The following is a 20,848-nucleotide window of genomic DNA, read 5'->3' as shown; positions in this document are numbered from 1 at the left end:
TAGTTGCAAAATAAATCAAACAGTTTTCTACTTCCCAACCAGACTTTTTCTTTTTGAATAAAGCGGCGGGGCGTTTCTTTGAGGTAGATAAGTTTTTTTTTTTTTTTTTTTTTTTTTCTTTTTTTTTTTTAAAGAATATTAGCCATATTAAATGACTAATATTCCCCTTTCCTCTCCAATTAAGCGTCAGGCTTGTGCTAGGAGTAGGTACGACAATAGTGCAACGGGCGGGATTTGAACCGTCGACCTTTCGGTTTTCAGTCCACTCCTATACCGGTTGAGCTATTGAGGCTCTAAGTCGCTCTATCATTCAACAGTCAGAGCGATCGATCTCCCTAATGAAATGAATGATTGATTCAAACTCACCTGTTTCCATTCCACCTTATCGATGCCTTCGGCGCCCGGCGCAGCGCCTTCGTTCATAGGTGGCCTGAGCAGTGATACGTACTGAAACAATGAACGTATACCTATAGCAAAGCCATCGCCGTTTTAAATGGAGCCGTAATCTGGATTATCTAAATGTATACTATCCATACCAATATTATAAATGCGAAAGTTTCTGTCTGTTACCTTTTCATGGCCTTACTGATTCGATTTTAACAAAATTAAGCACAAATATTAAGCTTGCATTCTGAAGACGAATATAAGCTATTTCATAGGAATTTTTTCCGAAAAAGATCTTAGTCCCACAGAAAAACATAAAAATGTAATTTTTTTAAATTTAGATACAAGTTAGCCCTTGACTACAATCTCACCTGGTGGTAAGTGACGATGCAGTCTAAGATGGAAACGGGCTAGCCTGGAAGAGGTATGGCAGTTTTTAACAATTAGAAATTTAGAAATTATAAAATTCCTAATCCCTGCCACGAATCGAACCTTCCAATAATAAGACCACAGCGCTTACCACTGGGCCACGGATGTCGTCAAAAATCATCGTCAATCGATAGATAACCACTTCTGAACATAGGTCTCTTGTATGGACTTCCACACGCCAAGGACATGTGCCGCCTCAATCCAGTGGCTCCCCACGACTCGTTTGATGTGGTCTCCCACTAGATGGACAGACGACATTAATCAAGATATCTTCCAATGCTGAGCGTTTCGTTGCGAGGTTGCTATTCTTAGCTAGTAGTATATAGGCAAAAATAATTTAAATAACGTTTTGAGATGCAGATTTTGTTTCACAAACCTACTTTGGATAAAACAAGAGACGCTTCATAAATAAGAGTGTTCCCTAGAATTTACACAAACAAATGTGCTGGTAAAAGGACCATTTTAGTCTTGCATTAAAAGAAACACTTTGACGACGAGCTTAGTTGAAACTTTAATAAAATGTAATGCAGAGTGAAAAGTTAGAGTGCCTCGAGCTCTTACACTTGCTTCATGTATGTTTTACAAGTAAAATGAGTAAGCATTAGGTACTAGACACGGATTTATATAGCACTAGATGATGCCCGCGACTTCGTCTAAGTAGGTAATATTCATAATAGTACATTGGTGATAGACTAGTTAAAAAATCAAAATTTATTTTATTTCATGTAGGACAACTAGTGTATCGGTGACTCTACCATTGCTTCGGAATGCAGGTCCTCCTGAGAAGATATACACATATCACATACCTTATCATTTCATAGCCTACAATTAATGCCTGCCAGTGTGGGTGCAAAGCCTCGACGTTTTGTAACAAGTTTCATAGATAGCTGTCGTGAACTGTGCCATCGTCGTTCGTCAAAATTAGTTCTGAGTGTTTCTTATTCATTTTAAAGTAGTTTTAGCTAGAGTTTAAAAGTTTTGGCTGTCACATATCATATTTTAATGAAGATGACGTATACATACCACTATCAGTTCGACCGCAGTCCCGTCGTGACCACGACCCGTGCAATTGGGTTGAAATATCGACAAATTAAAACATCAAATTAATCGTGGTATGTACCCGTTATCTACATCAAAATATGGCGTTAAACAACGAAATAAGCATACAATCATTAGTGTAACGTATCAATTACCTTTTCCCTCTCTAGACTTCGCACCATATCCAAGTCGGTGGTGTCGGAAATGCCGCCATGGACAACGAACACGCGGTTGTTGATGATGGTGCCGAGAGGAAGCCAACGGTACACGTTCTCGATCAGCTTCAGAAGGCGTTCCGCGTTATGCTGTCAACATAACATTTCATGTTACCTATCACACTTATCACAAGTTATTAAAATGCTTAATTTCTCATGGTTTTTTTTTGATCACCAATAGGTAGGTACCTATGTATATCAGATACCAGCACTTTTGCCTATACCGGATATCACCAGCAAAGATATTTTAACCATCAGTAGGTACCTGTACTTGTTGATGTTATTGTCCTATTCCTTAATCGTAAGTCGTACATCGGTAGCTACTAAAGTAGCTACTAAAAATTACATCGTGCTCTCCGAGGGGATTTTTCATCCCCGCGCATTACTGAACAGAATGTACGTGAGTGATATCTCCACCCGATTTCCACCACTTAGCTACTTATCTACTTTAGAGTTCAGACGTGACTACATCCAAAAATTCCGTATGTTTTGTTTACCATAGCCTACGTTTTCAGACTTTATTTTCATTCTAAATATGACTATGAGAATAAGGGAATACTTAGAGCGTGCATATGTATTATTATACACACTCTTATGCTCTATATTATATCGCGGGTATAGACCTATAATACGTCCCGGGTAATTGACTAGAGTATATTACTACCGTTGCCGAAAATCTTTCAGAAATCAGAAGAACACCTACATTGCCTTTACATTTCAAAGCAAAATACACCTTGGATCCTGAAGTTTCAAAAAGTAACTTTGTCTAAATTGGCAGAATTTGGCAGTGCCAAGTTTCACTTATCGGATTTAGTGCCAAGCGGCTTACGAGTATCTAGCGTCCTTCGTTACCGCTTAGCCTCTAGTTTGTCGCTGATTCGACCAATTACCAAATCGCCTTGGGGTGTTTTATTTAAATACTTACAAAATACAGTCGTTCTAATTCAGTGATTTCAATTTTTTTTATCCATTTAATTTTTATGAACTTTTGTAGATATAGTTTTCATCCCGGGGGAGGACATACGCTACTTTTTATCCTGTAAAATCAAAGAGTTCCCAGTATAATCTAGTCATAAATAATTTATTGAAAACTAGCTGATACCCGCGACTTCATCTGCGTGGATTTAGGTTTTTAAAATCCCGTGGGAACTCGTTGATTTCCGGGGTGGATTTCCTAGGCAAAGGATGCCTAGAAAATTCAAAACCGCCTATAAGTAGCAAATGCGATATTGTTGTCACAAGTAAAGTACCCATCAAAGAGTATTATACAACATTAATTTGTAAAATTATCATATCTTCATTATAATAGGTAGATATGTAGTTAAGATTGGTAAGACGTAAGTGCAAAAGTTATTACCATAACATTAGATATTCATGTTATCACGCATCAATGGGCTACGTAACCAAATAGGGATTAACCTCTAGCTAGGAGGATAGCAATTTCGGTCGATAGGTATTATGATCAGCTCATTTTTGAAGTTATAAAGAAGTTATAATAAAACGAAAAAATTGCATGATCTAATGTCATTGATTTTTCCAAAATTGTTTCAAAAAATTAAAAAAGGAAAGGACATTCTAATATTATCTTATAGGTATGTTAACTTGGGTAAGTAGATAAAATATAATATTTAAGTCGCTACACAAAACACACTACACATTTTACCGATGTCAAATTCCTGAAAAATGGTAAGCTTATAAAAATGTTAAAAAGAACAATTTGGTTATTTTTTGCGCAAATGATATTATGTGTAGCCTAGCCTAGTATAACCTAGCCAGTATTCTTGGCACGATTCCACGTGGGCATGATTAATACAGTAGATAATTATTATATACAAGGCTACCTTTAAGTTTTATTGTAAACTAGCTTATGCTCGCGACTTCGTCCGCGTGGACTACACAAATTTCAAACCCCTATTTCACCCCCTTAGGGGTTGAATTTTGAAAAATCCTTTCTTAGCGGATGCCTACGTCATAATAGCTATCTGCATGCCAAATTTCAGCCCGATCCGTCCAGTAGTTTGAGCTGTGCGTTGATAGATCAGTCAGTCAGTCAGTCATTCACCTTTTCCTTTTATATATTTAGATAACAAATAATTATTATTATGATGAGAATTATATAAAAGTCCTATCAACGAGCAGTGGAAAAAGTGTCAGACGCAAATGATCATTTTATCTGATAATGGTTTTTGACGCAGCCAGCGTGAATTTGTATGGCCAGAAATGGGTCAGAAGTAGATATTCGTGATTTACAGTTTTTATAATAAGTATTTAAGGCTTCATTAATTTCACCTTCTAGTACGCGTGCTAAGCTTTAATTTTTTTAGTACTTCGCTCTCTACCTACTGGCACGTACACAGCCTCTCCCAGGACAAAATGTATGACTACCTTATGAAAACACATCCTAAGTGCTCACAAGGGATGACGGTGGTTTACCTACAGATTTTGTAGCATTAAAGTCTTCCACGTTCTAAATTTACTACCCATCCCTTATGTTTTTACTGCTTCCAATCATTCAGGGATCACGGTTCCTAACCATTCACTTCTGCACCAACAAAATTAATTTGCCGAAAATTAAAGCTCATACAATCTGCGCCGTTTGCGGTGCCCTGACGCTCCGTTATGTGCTTCTTTCAGTTCCTGGTAGGTATTTATTTATTAATCGAACACGTCTACGATGTAGTGAACACAGCGACCGTCACGTTTTTGTACCTTCGCACTTTGATTCCAACTTTTAAGTACCTACCTAACTTAAAAATCATTATAACCTTAATTTTTCTTTAATCCGTAAGGACCGTCATCCCGTAGGCGAATTTTTTAATTAGATTCAAAGAATGTAGCTTCACAGTTTTACATCGTAAATCTGACTCGTATTACCTTTTAGGCAAACCTATGTATATAATATGATCCAGTAATTGAAAATGAAAATATTAATTCAAACTTCCGATTCCAAATTCAGACACATGGCAAAAATACTATAAGTTATTGTTATTTAAATCGAAAACGATGATGATAATAGGCTTAAAATAAACAAGATCACTTACCCGATACTTTTGATGGACTTCCCGTATGAAGCCGTACCTGAGAGAAAATAATTATTATTAGTAAAGAAAAGAGAAAAAAAAACCGTTTTGCACGATACATCGAAAACTATTATGTGTAAAAATAAATAAAAATCTGATTTATAATATATACAAGTAAAGTCCTTCCATATGTCCTAATCTTACTTTGAAAGTTGACGGAGAGACGGACGGACTGACAGACATACAGATAGATAGATAGATAGACAGAGAGACAGAAACAGTCTCTTCCTTTTTTCTTTTTGATGTACGGAACCCTACTAATATTATGTACTCACAAACTACTACTAATTTAAAATTCAATATTAAAACTTTAGCGGGCGGAGACATTGTCAAAAAGTTAGTGCTATTATAAAACTATAATTGAGTTTTGTATTTGTAGGTAGGTAAATTGAATTTTCAGAGTTAGTTATAAATTCAATTTACCTACGACTATTGGACATTCTAGTTTGAAAACAGATTTTTTCTGTTCATTTTAAAAATAAAACATTGTTTCGAGCTGACGCTTTACCTAACAACTGAGTGGATTGGGGATAAAATGGATTGAATCTCGTTTCATAGGGAGTGGTTACCCACTTAGTCGAGATATCTGTATTTTACGCAGAGACTGAAGAAAGGCTATTAGCTAAGCCTTCCTTCAACCTTTTGTACTTATAAAAAAAGAAATAGGTATAAGAAATAAAGAAAAGATAGAATATGAAAATGACATATCGCTGAGACATGGTCGCTATATCTATGGGCCTTATAAGAAAGTTCAGGCAATGGGCAGGGCACATAATTCGAAAAACCGGCCAAGTGCGAGTCAGACTCGCGCACTGAGGGTTCCGTAGTACAATCGTATTTCATCGACATTTTGCACGATAAATCAAAAACTCTTATGCGTAAAAATAAATATAAAACTGTTTTAGAATGTACTAGTAAAGACCTTTCATAATATGATACCCCACTTGGCATGGTAATCTTACTTTGAAAGTTGAAAATAGCAATATTTTTGCATGACCACAATTTAATTTCATGATTCTAGGTCAACGGGAAGTACCCTGTAGGTATTACAGACCGACAGACAGACAGACAACAAAGTGATCCTATAAGGGTTCCTTTTTTCCTTTTGAGGTACGGAACCCTAAAAAGCAATATATGCGGGGTCCTCAAGGTGCTAGAATGCTGTCCTCACACCGAAAAGCACAGCGTTTGAAGACCCTAGGACTAAGTGGACAGACACATCAAACGTGTTGCAGAAAGCCGTTGGATTAAGGCGGTCTAAGACCGTGGCGAGGGGAAGTCTCTACAAGAGACCTATCAAGGTGAACGTCAAGTGAACGTGTATCGATTGACAAATAAAGAAAATAATTATTCTTATTATCAAATACGGAGTAAAATTAAAAACACAATATTCAACCTTTTCGTGTTCATACAGAAAAATACCAGTAGGTCTAGTCCGCGACAGGTCGAGATGGCAATCTGAGTATGAGACGAGAGGACGCTCCGCACACCCGCGTTCGTCCGCACCGTGTTAGCGCGGGGGCTGTGCGGATGTGCGGGGTGTTACCTCCCCGATTGCCATTTCAACCTGCCGCGTACTATACCTACCCTACACGACTGAAAACTGAAATAAGAAAGCATTTTCCTCAAAATGCGGGTGGTTGTCACGTACGATGCAAATGGTAGACGAGATTAAATGCAAATGCAAAACATACCTGGAATTCATGATAAGATCCTCGTGGTTGCCTCGGTTCAAATAAACTCCCCCGGGGAACGCCAACACGCACGCGAGCAGTAGAAGAAATACTTCCAGTCCTTTCTTGCCTCGGTCCACGAAATCTCCATTAAATATGTAGGGGTTTTCTGGCGACGGCAACCCATTCTGCATAAATAAGAAATATTTAATGAGCCTACTTAGCTAGTGGTTAAGACTTCGGCCTCCTATGCAGAGGGGTCCGGACTCCGGAGTACAATCCCGAACAAATACCTGTAACTGTAAGGGACTGTCGGACCAAGAGAGTCAAAATGTATGACTCTGTATCACCGAGGAGAAATCTCTGTATAGAAAAATAAGTAGGTACGCACGGCCGGCGCTTGTTAGAGATTCGTTCTATAGAGCACCATACATTTTGCCTTTACAGCTGCCCACGGCGGAGTAGCTGCCCGTCCGCTTTTTAGAGTTATGCTCGTTTTAAGCTTGTTAAACAACGGTGAATTTAAACATCGATCGTGAGAAAACCTACATACCTGAGAAGTAGGTACCTATGCATAATATCCTCAAATGTGTGTGAATACTGCCAACCTGCACTTGACCAATGTAATAGATTATAGCCTAAGCTTTTCTCATTTTGAGAAGAGACCTATTCATTAGTGGGCCGGCGATGGGTTGAGATGATGATGAACAAATATTTTAAAGAGCAGCTTATTATAAAACAGGCTCGAATAAAATATCGAACGAATTCTTTGACTAGCAGGTGTCCTCACGTAAAATTAATAATATTGAAAATAGAAAATCTTCTTGGTTTGAGTGACGTATACAAACAAATTCGTTCATTTCAACAGTGTATATTTCAAACGAAGCGAAAAAATTCTAAGCCTATGATTTCAATACTCAACTCAACTGCTCCAATAAATATATAAATAAATAATACCAAGACTCGTCTTCATTTTACAGGATTAGACACTGAAATGCAAATTAAAGTTCGAGTTATTATTTATAAATTAAATTGAAAAAATTAAAAACTGTCGACACAAAAAACCCTCTAAAAATAATACCTAGGTACATAATTTATTTTGCACAATATTCTTGCTTAGCGGGCCCCCGACGTGACAACTTATAGAGAGAGAGCCAGACCTTCGTTATTTTATAAAAGCTGAAAGTTTCTTTGCGTATTGTCCCCAACACTGGGAAGAAAAAACGTTTGGGATCATGGTGGCTTTGGGAGATAACAGGTAGGTAATAAAAGTATAAAAAATCTTACGTCATAGCATAAAGTCATAATTTTTTATACTTTCTTCGGAATAGTTTTAGAAATCAAGTCATGCATTGCCAGACACTTACTATCATGGCAAACCCCTGCTAGACATCCTTAAAGTTTAAGAATTTAAGGGGAGTCTGGCAGGGGGTTGCCATGATACTTACTGTCTGGCAATGCATGACGTGATTTCTAATAGTATTCTGTAGAAAATGTAAAAATAAATTCTTCAGCGTTTATTACGACGATCGTAGTCTGGTTTAAGTTTTCATTTACCTAGCGATCCTTATACCTACATTTTACTATCACTAACTCACTGCAAGCTAGCGATAGTAAAATTTTCACAAAGCTTTTCATAAAGGATAGACAAAATAAAGCTATAGAAAATCCCAACACAATCGAAATAACAAAACTGGATGTTCCATTGCGCAAAATATTTGTTCGCCTCAAAGCTATTCGGAGTTCAGACTTTGGCTGGACAATAATTGAAAAAGTAATTCTAGAAAATAATTAAATGGAATGAAAAGCGTTGAAAAGCGATACCGGGGAATTTAGATTGGTGATAATTTGATTGTAGGTACATGATAGAACCACAGAACTATTAACAAAACTAGTGTATTCTTTTAAGTTCCCTGCCTTTAAAATTACTTAAGTTTTGTGAGTACAAATAACCCACTTATAAGCATTACTAGATGATGCCCGCGACTTCGTTTACATGGATTTAAAGGTTTAAAAAAATCCTTAACTCTTTGATTTTTCCATGATAAAAAGTAGCCTATATCCGTGAAAAGCTAGCAGGCGTTTTACGTTATAGCAGTTGATAAAAAGAGATTTTCTTACAGTGCGACGTTGGGATAATATGTAGGTAGGTAAACTTAGAGACCGAGATAACTGAAAACAAGAGGCATTTGCTTTTTAGTAAAACGAGATACGATAAGTGACGTAAAGTATGATATTTATACGTAATTAAAGTAACACGTTGGCTTGTATATAAAATCGAAACTAATTCGCGAATCCTTATAAATGCAGCAGTGACCGTAGGTAAGGTCGCTTACGCAATGCGCACCCACAAATCGATACCCTGTGAACTACGTACAATCATTTTATCCTTCTGTCTGATCCATGTTATCCCTGTGGAAGCATCGGACAAATGCCTTCTTGATTTTACGCATTTCTGCTCTCATTCTATCGTGCCTTTGATATACGATTTGAGTGAAGAAATCGTATTACCCACTTTGTATAATTTATTTATGACCAATGCTTTCATGCGAATACGAAGAGTATTTTTTATGTCCACTCGGACATGGATTTTTATGTCCAAGTGTGTAGTTACAATCAAAAATTATTTTTGCAGCAGATATTCCCGGTGTCATTGGATTAGAAAAGATTTTATTGAATACTTAAATAATTTCTGTAACGTTTTGTATAAAAAGATAAAAATCTGTATAACAAACTTTGTCTACTAATAATGAGTGTTTAACGGCCGATTTTTAAATCGTCAAATATTTTTTATCTGATGAATAAATTTGACGTTTTGGCAGATTTATCTTCTTCTTCTAAATATATAAAAGGAAAAGGTGACTGACTGACTGACTGACTGATCTATCAACGGACAGCTCAAACTACTGGACGGATCGGGCTGAAATTTGGCATGCAGATAGCTATTATGACGTAGGCGTCCGCTAAGAAAGGATTTTTGAAAATTCAACCCCTAAGGGGGTGAAATAGGGGTTTGAAATTTGCGTAATCCACGCGGACGAAGTCGCGAGCATAAGCTAGTCTAAATATATAAATGGAAAAGGTGACTGACTGACTGATCTATCAACGCACAGCTCAAACTACTGGACGGATCGGGCTGAAATTTGGCGTGCAGATAGCTATTATGACGTAGGCATCCGCTAAGAAACGATTTTTGAAAATTCAACCCCTAAGGGGGTGAAATAGGGGTTTGAAATTTGTGTAGTCCACGCGGACGAAGTCGCGAGCATAAGCTATTTTTCTTATACAAAAATTGTCAAACCTCTTATTTATCAGTTAAAAGTTATTTGACGATTGAAAAATCGGTCCTAAATAAATAAAAATACATTTTGTCCAATTGTAGTTTTATTTGTTCGCAGCTAAATTATGGATAACTAGATGATGCCCGCGACTTCGATTTAGGTTTTTAAACTCGTGGGAACTCTTTGATTTTCCGGGATTAAAAGTAGCCTATGTCCTTCCCCGGGATGCAAGCTACCTATATCAGACAGACAGACAGGCAGACACACTTTCGCATTTATAATATTAGTATGGATAATCTTCTCCATATTTTACATTCATCATTATCATTGTCAACAGTAGGGACTTTTACAAATCACGGCCTTGAATTTGAATGGCCTTGGTCGGAATCCATCCAATCCATTTGCATTACACAATAATAATTTTATTTAGTGTGATCCATATTATGCCTGTCTATTGTCTCGGTCTCAGACAAATGCCATCTCTCTACGAGAAGCGTTTCTGCTCCCATTACAGCGTATCTTCTAAATTCGACTTGAATGTGGAAATTGCATGTTCTCATTCAGGTGATTTATAACTATTGCTTCAATCTTTCGAGTTAAATAGAATTTGTATTTTTTAGACTTTGTGAAACAAGGAAAAAATGGTTTGGTTTAAAAAATTAAGTACCTACTTGTCAAGGCTTAAAGGATTACTTATATTTCGAGTCTAAAACTTCTCCGATTCTTTTAATAAGGTGTAATTTATTTCATGTAATAATTTTACCAAGACCATACTTTCTGACTTTCAAACTCATAACTAGGTATGTTGAGCTTATAAAATATGGAGGAAGGTAAAATAGGATTTATCCATGATTTTCAGGTCCACGGTAACTATAGAACGCGACAGGTCGAGATGTCGATCGGGGTGGGAACGCCCCGCACACCCGCATGGACCCCGCGCTAACCCGGTGCGGGATAGCGCGGGTGACGTGCGGGTATACGGGGCGCCCCCCCGCCTTATATCTCGATTGTCATCTCGACCTGTCGCGTACCTACTATAGGTAGGTATTAGTAGCATTATAATTATGGTATTTGATCTCTCCCTTGCCTCAATTTTCCGTCATTCTCGTCCCATAGCCTGCCAAACTACGTCACTGCTCCGTAGCCAGTTATAATAACGTTACGCAATCCCGTGTTCCGACGTCGGTTTGCACAAACATGCTTCATTAGGTACCCTGCTACGGAAGGATATGGAGTTTATCAGACCTTTGCTCTACAGCATACAACAGTTAATCTTGTATTAAGTATAACATACCCTTGTAGGTGTCAACTTTTTTAGCTAAACACAAAACGGTTAAAAGCTGAAGTGCCTCAACGCCTATTTTTAACCGGCTACAACTAGGCGCGGCTGGTAGTAGTTGGTTAAACCTAGATGTAACCTGTGGCCCTACCGCGGTTGTTTGACAGCTACAATGTCACGATCGCAATCATCTCTGATTGGTTAATGCTCGCTCACTATTGGCCACAATGCATTGTTGCAACAAGAATCGCACAAATTCAGCCAATCAGAACAATTGAGATTGTAATAATGATTGATGCAGGTTTTAGACAATCGCCCTACTGTCTCACACTCGGCTTTACTCACATGTTTAGTCGATGTTAGCCCGACTAGTTTTGAACCCATTCGGAAAACCGGTACATTCGGTTATAATGGAAATCACTCGGGATAGTTTAAACGCTAAAATATGTAAATGTAACCCGTTTATTTGCGGCAAAGATGTAGCCGGTTACATTTGACTAAACAGTAGGGATTTGGCAAATTATAGATTGGGCCCAAAAGAAAATCTGATCGGGGTCAACTAGAAGGAAGAAAGAAAAATATTTGTTTTTGTAAATAATTGTACTAGACACGTTTGTAAAGCGTGAAGCTTGGCGTAGCCCATTTTTGTCGAATGCGTTTGATACACTAATTAGATTTAACCAACTGCTACCACTACATCTACATATGAGTAACCGGTTAAATCTAAATGCAACCACACTTCCACTTTCAGCCGTACAATATAATAAATAAGAAGGTAAGTACTAGATGATGTTCGTGACTTCGTCCACGTGGATATCGGTTCTTTTAAGATCCCACAGGAACTCTTTGATTTTCCGGGACAAAAAGTAGTCTTTGTCCGTCTCCAAACAAGATATCTCTCCCAAATTTCGTCAAAGTCGGTAATGCAGATAGGTCATGAAAATCTAACAGACAGAACGATACAGCACTTTCACCTTTATAATATTACATTTACATTAGTATGGTTTAGAGCTAGCGCGCATCATGGTGAGGTGAGTTGCGGTGCGTTTTAAAATCCATAAATTAGAATTTAAAAGTATTAAAAAACCGGTGTGGAATTAATTTCGCAGTGCGCGCGCTTTCATATATCTACGTAGTTCTATAGTTCACAGATTTTGCGGGGGAAAAACGTACGGAAATTTACCATGGTGCGCGCTAGCTCTTACAGTTGCACATTTAATAACTGTGACAGGAAGACAATAGAAAAACAATAAAAACATAAACGAGGTCATACAGGGTAACAGGCGGCCTATCAATCAAGTGGTTCGCATGTCCGCTGTCGTACAAATTGGATGACGCGTGAAGCGTGGGCCACTCCTCAATTGTTAGTATTGCAGACCCTATTTCTTGACGTCAAACCGCCCTTAATATGCGAAAACATACCTACGTCTCAAGACAAATTGTCTTCAAATACTTCAAATGAAAATGTAATCGTTAGTAATCGTTTCCTTCACCGTTAAAGCAAGTTATATTAATTGCACCTCTAACTTTTCGGAGTTATGTGCGTTTTAAGAAATTAAATATCACTCGCTTTAACGGTGAAGGGAAACATCGACAACATGCTGAGAGGAGACCCGTGCTCTGGGAGCCGGCTATGGGTTGATCATGATGATCATGACGATGATGTACCAACGTAATCTTTACATAATAACTAAAAATACTAGACTAAATTATAGCGTACAGAGAGTAAACTTATAGCACCGACATTAACTGAATGTTGCAACACTCTTGTAACGTGTCTGCAGTAACCCATTTTAACTGCTATTCTAAAAATTCCATTAAGCGATAAGGTCAATGGGTTAACAACTTTGTTCTCGTCACTGGGTCGAAACGTCTCGTCTTATACTGTTTTCCTACGACACCATTTCCCGCAATATTTTCTATTGTCACTTGAAACTGCATACTGCTGAATGCCATTTGGGTTTGTGCCAGGTACTTCAACCTATATCTATATTATAGAGCCTGTGAATATCCTCTTCATATACTTACTATTGTTAGAAGCCTTTTTGTTGTAGAAGATGTACCTATCGGCTAAAAGTTTTCGCCATATGTATAGACTATAGTATATACTTCGTCCGCGTGGACTTCACAAACAAACCCCTATTTTACCCCCAGGGTTGAATTTTCAAAAATCCTTTCTTAGCGGATGTCTACGTCATAATAGCTATCCGCATGCCAAAAATAGTTTGAGCGATGTGTTGATAGATCATTATAAAATAAATAAATAAATAAAATAAAAATCTTTTTTATTCGTATAAACTTTTACAAGTACTTACGAATAGTCGGATGCATCTACCACTGGTTCGGAATGCCTTTCCTACCGAGAAGAACCAGCAAGAAACGCAGCGGTTGCTCTTTTTCAAATATTTGATATAGGTACAAGATTATGCCATGTATAAAATAGTATTTGCAGTCTTGTGCGTTGCTGGAACGAGCTGCAGGTCAAATCCACGCTCTTTTATCATTTAGATAATCTTCAATTGTGTAAATATGCTTTTTTCAGGAGCATATTTTTAATAGATTTTTTAAACTTGTGCAAAGGTAAGTCCAAAATAGTTTGCGGGATTTTATTATAAAAGGTAATACCCATACCCACAAATGACTTTTAGGCTTTCCTGAGGCGGAAGGTAGAAGCTGCAAGCTTGTCTTTGTTTCTAGTTAGCCTATTGAGTAGATCACCAATTTTCTTGTAACTAAGAATATTTTGTCTTACAAAAATTATGTTATTTTAAATATATTGAGAGGCTACAGTAAGGATATCTATTTCCTTAAATTTCTCTCGAAGGGAATCGCGTGGTCTTAAGTTATAAATTGCGCGTATTGCCCTTTTTTGTAATACAAAAATTCTCCCAATATCTGCCGCTTTACCCCATATTAAGATTCCATAAGACATAATACTATGGAAGTAAGCAAAATATACTATGTTTGCGGTTTCCACGTCAGTTACCTGCCGAATCTTTCTAACAGCGTAAGCGGCAGAGCTCAATTTGCTAGCAAGAGTTGATATTATATGGGTGCCCCATTGAAGCTTCGCATCTAAGGTTATCCCCAAAAAAGTTGTAGTCTCTTCTATTTTCAATGTATCGTTATTTATCATTAAATTAATGTTACTATCATTCAGTCATACATTCATTTACTATACATTCAGTCAGTCAGTCAGTCACCTTTTCGTTCTATATATTTAGATGTCTTTGTAGTTTCGTTTTTGATTTTCATTTCAATAATTATTCAAGGTTACCTGGTCCATATGTCATTAACACTAGTACCACAATTTGTTTATTTTATAACATTTAACTCTATTGCCATTTGCTATCAGTAGGATTGGATACCTACATAAAAGAAATTCTTTAACGGCTATCATAAAAGCAACAAACGACGAAAGGTTGGTAATCTTTCATATCGTCCTACGCAAAAAGCGAATGTTTATCATTAGCCATGTGAATACGACAAAAAGCGACGACTAAATAGAGAACAATGGAACAACACGTTTTCAATAGAAATGTTAGAATCAATAGATACATGAAAGGTTCCTACTGTGTGTGTAGTTTCAGAACCGACTTGTTTGACAAAGGGTGGCTTTGCTCAATTCTATAATAAAAAATATTGAAATTAGATCACGTAATAAAGTATATTAATTTGTATGAGCATTACAAATCTACCTACCTTTATGTAACCTATAAGTAACTCCCCAAAAATCTAAGGATCTTCATATTATAAAAATTACTTAAACTCAACTATTATTATAGGAATATTATAAAAAAATATTCCTCCTATTTTTTAATATTACTTCTTCTAGTATTTCCCTTTTGAAAAATGGAAACATAAAGATAGCTTAAGTACTTAAATATATTTTGATATTTCATTAGATTAGGTACTTATAAATAAGACGAAATAAGTCCACGAATTATCACTTTTTGAGCTATGGTCATGAAAGGTAGATATGTAAAGGTACCTATATTTTCATGTCTCAACATTATTATGAAACAATCTACACAGAAATATTCTAGTCCAGTCAAATTAAACATTCAAGGTTACTATAATTCGCATAGAGCTGAAATTTGTTTGAATATTTGGTACACCATTATAAATGAAATGTGAAAGTCACCATAGATTTGCAAAAAATAAAATTCAAGGTCAAAGTTCGCAAATATCGTTTTTTGCATTTTTCAGCCAAACGGTAAGTTTTATCATAAAAATATGTTGGACCAAATTGTAGATCACGTAATTATCTATAAAAATTGTCTTTATATTTTCATATGGTACCCTCATGAGGATATCATGTGAATGTGAAAGTGCTTTAACTGTACATTCTAAAACAGATTTTTATTTATTTTTATTTATATTAGTTTTTGATTTATCGCAAAATTTCGAAAAAAATACTCGAATACAGAACCCTCAGTGAGCGAGTCTGACTCGCACTTCGCCGGGTTTCTTTTCAAAACTGTTCATGCAGGATCAATTTTGCATAGCTACGTCTAATTTATTCATGAAAACAAATACTTCGGTCAGAAAAATTCTGAGGTAAAACTTCTCGGATAAAAAGATCTACTGTTAAAGCGATACCTACTAGAAAAAGTAAAATAGTCATTTGAGTTAGGTGACATAAAACTTACCTTGTGAAATATTACTAGTAAATCGTCTAGTTTGCCATGCAAGTCTCCGCAAATAGTAATTTGACTAGAAATCGAAGTCGTTGCGACGTTTATGTTTGGTAATCTCTTCAACATCTGGGCTGCCTCCTTTAGAATTTGCGCTACTTGCTTCGGATGTAAACGGTGCTGGAAAACATCAACATTACTATAGTTTTCAATTTATACATCCTAAACAGTCCGAAGTTGTGATAGCCTAGTGGTTAGGACGTCCGCCTTCTAAGCGGAGGTCGGGGGTTCGATCCCGGGCATGCCTGAGAGTTCTCCATAATGTTCTCAAAAGTGTGTGAAGTCTACCAATCCGCACATGGCCAGCGTGGTAGACTATGGCCAAAACCCTTCTCACTCTGAGAAGAGACCCGTGCTCTGTAGTGAGCCGGCGATGGGTTGATCATGACGATGAAACAGTCCTAAAATTATGCATGCTATGATCAAAGTATGATTGTGTACTTATTCATAGTAGGTATACATAAATCTTACTACAAACGGTGTGTACAAACTACAAACATCACTGGCATTGTAATCAGATGGCATTGACGTTGGCTTGTTTAGTCTAGCGTGTGATGTGATGTGACAAGCTTTACAATATCAAATAATGAGCTACTACGTTTCATCATATTCTTGATTCTTTGCATAATATTTCGTTCTTCTGTAGCTGAGTCTTCATTAAGTACGGCAGCGTCGTGATAGCTCTATTTGCCAAAGCCTCGTAAGGTTGCCTCGATGATGAATGATACCTAACCCAGCTAGTCAGTCTTACTTACAATTTCAGTATGCTAAACTGCCGACTTATCAGTTTTTAAAACCCACAATAATAATTACGAGATTTCTACAAGTCAATTCAAGTATTATACATAATATCTATATCACTACTTACTTTCTTCTTTCTAAATATCTCAATAAGTAAATCTATATCTTTTCTTTGCAAAGGAAACTCGATGTCGGGGTCACGAGAATTTTTCGGCGGAGCAGTCTCGTCGACGCCCCCACCTTCATCGGACTCCTCAGAAAATACCTGTTCCGCTGAAACATTAAATAGTTGTTAAAAAGTCCATATACGACCACCGTTGCTTATACTAAGATTTTACAACAGAAACTACAAACGGGAACAATCTCTAAAATCCCGAGAGTAATTCTTTATGCAAACACTCATCCCGCTTTAATGCAAAAAGCTTCTTATTTTTGCTGAACAAAAAATAGTTATGGCTTCTTTAAAGGTTGCAACACAAAACGCGCGGTGGCGCCGCGGCTCCTGTAATAAGGTGTTCACACTACCGAGCGCACATTGGTGCCGTCATGGACACAATAATATATGTACATGGTGCCATAGCTACCGCTATAGCGCATCGCCGCTTATGTGCATAACCAGAAGGTAACGCGTTGCAGTGTGACGTGCTTTATACAATTCATTGTATTATGAATCGTACGCAATGTGCGCGTGCGTTCTGTATGATGTCCTATGGTGGAGTTTGTGAAAGTAAAAGCCAGCGCAGACCGAACGCACCAGATGGAGTAGAGGCGTGGCGAGTAGCGACTAATGCACAGTGATATGGGTGTGAGTCGGCTGGCAGCTCGTGCGCTGCGACCTCTGAGTGCTCACTGCTCATCGCAGCTCGGGGTCATTTTAGTTCTAACTATTTCAACCGTATATCAAATATGCTTAGTTTAAGTTAGTATAATAAAAGTAGCCGCGCCTTGTCGCCACTCCATTCCGTCAGTAGGCCTTGCGCCTACCGCCTAAGGTTTGAGATCGTACTTTAACTTTATAGAGCGTACTTTAACTTTAGTTTGACAGACGTTAGTAGTGACAGATTTATCAGTTATAACAAGGTTTTAAGTCTAAGTAAAGTCTGAACAAAGTCAAAGTAGGTACTATAGGTACTATAGGTACTATAGGTACCTACTATCTCGACATGACAGTCTCGCGTTGTGTGTGTTTCAAGCTTTTAACAGCTCGGAATGTCGGTGCCACAACGAACTCTAAAAACTAGTTAGTGAAGAAAGTGGCAATATTATGACATCCACTTTTGTAAATAGATAAAATTAAACTTTTCATCATATTTCAAAATATAAAACGAGAGCCAGAAATTATAAAGGAAATATGAAAATAAAACGTGTGGGACATTATCTAAATCATAACGTCATAACGACATAACTTTGGCGATAAAGAGGTCATTCAAGTCGTGCCATTGTTATAAAACTCCTTGCTATTTTACCGGTTTCCCATAGTTACAAGTTTAACGGTCAACATAACTCTGGCTATTGTGTAAAGATAGAGGGTTATTTTCAGCAGACAGAAAGCTCGCGAGGAATCGTCGTGAAATTCTTCATTGTGATAAATTAATTAAATGTCTCCCAAGTTTATATAATGAATCTTTTAACGAGATTCATTAATAAAATCGTTGAAGACGATTGCGGGGTCCATTGACATTTAAAAATATAGTCTTGAAATTGTGGTGACAATTGTTCCAAAAACAAGTTGATTCGATTATTCAATGCTACAAAATACCGCAGTTTTTAAAGCAGTTACTGAGATACTACAGAACTAATTTACAATAATTTTACCTACAAGTTAAAGTCTGAAAAATAAAACAAGCTCAAAATAGACAAAAATAAAGCTTTTCAGTAGTCTAATTTCATCTTTGTTCCACATATTATTATCACGAAGGCGGCACCTACTGCGAAACTCGTCCGTATTGAAAGAACATTAATTTTTTTCTCGATCTATGAAAAGAACAGCTATTAAAGGTATAAAACTTCGTGAGAGATATGATACAGAAATCTGTTCGTAGTTGAGATATTTCGATAATCGCACAAAAGGCCTCCGAAATAAAAATATTTTTCCTCTATCGTTAAAATATTTTGTACATACTCGTACTACGTAGGTAGATACAGTTACTGAGTCATTAGTTCCACAACTTTTATCTAAAAGCCCTTCAAACTCCGTGTTGAAGAGCCACTGGACTGATTTTTATCCTTTAGTCTGCTCTCTTTTATAGTTTCATCTCTTTTTTTTATTACAATAAAACCATAAGTATCAACCAATATACCTAATATCTATCATATTTTTTAAACTAACGTATAAATGGAAATATTCTACTACCTACCTTTACCTATATCTAGTATCACAATGCTACTTACATGGTATTATTATGCTAAAATTATATTATAGGTATACGTCCAGATTCTACTTACTAACGGATGCTGTCCTTGAAGTCTTTTCAGAGGACGGTCTTCCACTGGTTTCTCTCATATGACTCAGTAGGGCGTTAAAGAAGTTGTACAACTAGAAAAAAAATATATAATGTAATGTAGGTATGTTATATACTTATGTTACGACGCACACGGCACAGAGCAGTGAGAACGACTTATTATTTCAATTGTTTTTAACAATACATTTTAATTTTAGGTTCCCAAATTTTCTCGTTTGCTTGATCTCTAGGTAACTATTACGCCCTAAATATTTTTAAATACATATAAGAAATACATATCAAGCATGCAAGCAGCGAGATGTCAATTTTGTCCATCTACATCATGGACGTATAATATCCAAACCTATACCTATACAAACATCTATACTAATATATAAAATTAATAATAATCATCTTTATTTCAGATATTACATCCATTTTGTTAGTAATAAAATTAATTGAAGTGTCTGGCTGTAATTTCGAAATAACTACCTATTAAGCTAAAACTATACCATAAATGAATCACACGATTTAAAATTTTTGTCTGTCTGTCTGTTTAAACGGGCTAATATTTGAAACGGCTGAACCTATTTTGATGGGACTTTCACAAAAAAGTGGAGGATTATCCAAAGAATAACATTTTCAAAAAAGAACTTTGTGATTCATTTATGGTATAGTTTTAGCTATAAGGTAGTTATTTCGAAATTACAGCCAGACACTTCAATTTTATATATTAGTATAGATGTAAAGGTAATATATTATAAGTCCGTGATGTAGATGGACAACATTGACATCTCGCTGCTTGCATGCCCGTGTCACATTCACCGTCGTTTCGCATGCAATATGTATGATTGTGCAGCCGCTTGACTGCTCACTGCTCATGTTGTGACCACGGATTAGTCCGCCCATGCATGAAGTCACTCCACGTGTTCATTAATTACGAACTTTGGCCGTGTTCTTTACCATATTATAACTTTAGGTATTTTATGGACATTAATTTGGATCTAATTTCTGACACGAAGTTACCTGAAGTTTAGAGGTTTGCGTTAGATACGATTTAGCACAGCCACGTTTCCTGAAATCAACTTTCCCAAAATAGTCTAAGATTTTGTACTTCTATAATAATAATTGTCGACTGAAAATGATTTCAAACTCAAAAGACACAAAATACGAAACTTGTTCAAAATAACACAATTTCAAGTACAACGGAATCCAATAAGAATTCGTGAACAAACTGGGTAATCAGTAATACTTCAATTTGATTACTGTCTCTGTATATATCCTCGTGGAATTGAGCAAAGGCATTCGAAAAGAAAATACTACTCTCGTAAGTATAAGGTTTTTAAGTATACGCAATCTTGCCGCAGTATCTAAAGGCGTTAACCGAAAAGGTATTTTTAGTTTCATTTGCTCCTGAAAAATGATGCCGCAAGTTTCTAAATATTAAAAAGTTTGTAACATATTATATAGCAGTGTATAGAAATCATGGAAGATTACTTTAACTACTGAGACGTAGTGAATTTCACTACTTAGGGAGGATTTATGCCAACACGTGGCTGGCGCGGGCCGTACCACGTACGAGGCGCGGAC

The 20,848-nt window shown here is 36.7% G+C and overlaps 1 protein-coding gene across 1 annotated transcript in view; it reads right to left on the bottom strand.

The window, feature by feature from the left end:
• The window catches only part of rdgC (retinal degeneration C), an 84,841-nt gene that overhangs the window by 30,271 nt on the left and 33,722 nt on the right, over positions 1-20,848 (bottom strand). Inside the window, exons 4-10 of the mRNA XM_034969338.2 lie at positions 19,263-19,353; positions 16,945-17,090; positions 16,032-16,196; positions 6,841-7,007; positions 5,108-5,144; positions 2,007-2,156; positions 367-447 (exon numbers count right to left, since the gene is read on the bottom strand). Of these exons, the coding sequence (XP_034825229.1) occupies positions 367-447; positions 2,007-2,156; positions 5,108-5,144; positions 6,841-7,007; positions 16,032-16,196; positions 16,945-17,090; positions 19,263-19,353 (837 nt within the window). The remainder of the gene's footprint in view (positions 1-366; positions 448-2,006; positions 2,157-5,107; positions 5,145-6,840; positions 7,008-16,031; positions 16,197-16,944; positions 17,091-19,262; positions 19,354-20,848) is intronic.

This window comes from Maniola hyperantus, chromosome 6 (genome assembly GCF_902806685.2).
Source record: "Maniola hyperantus chromosome 6, iAphHyp1.2, whole genome shotgun sequence".
NCBI lineage: Eukaryota > Metazoa > Arthropoda > Insecta > Lepidoptera > Nymphalidae > Maniola > Maniola hyperantus.
The sequence above is the reverse complement of the archived record's forward strand: the minus strand, read 5'-3'. Positions and strand labels throughout refer to the sequence as shown.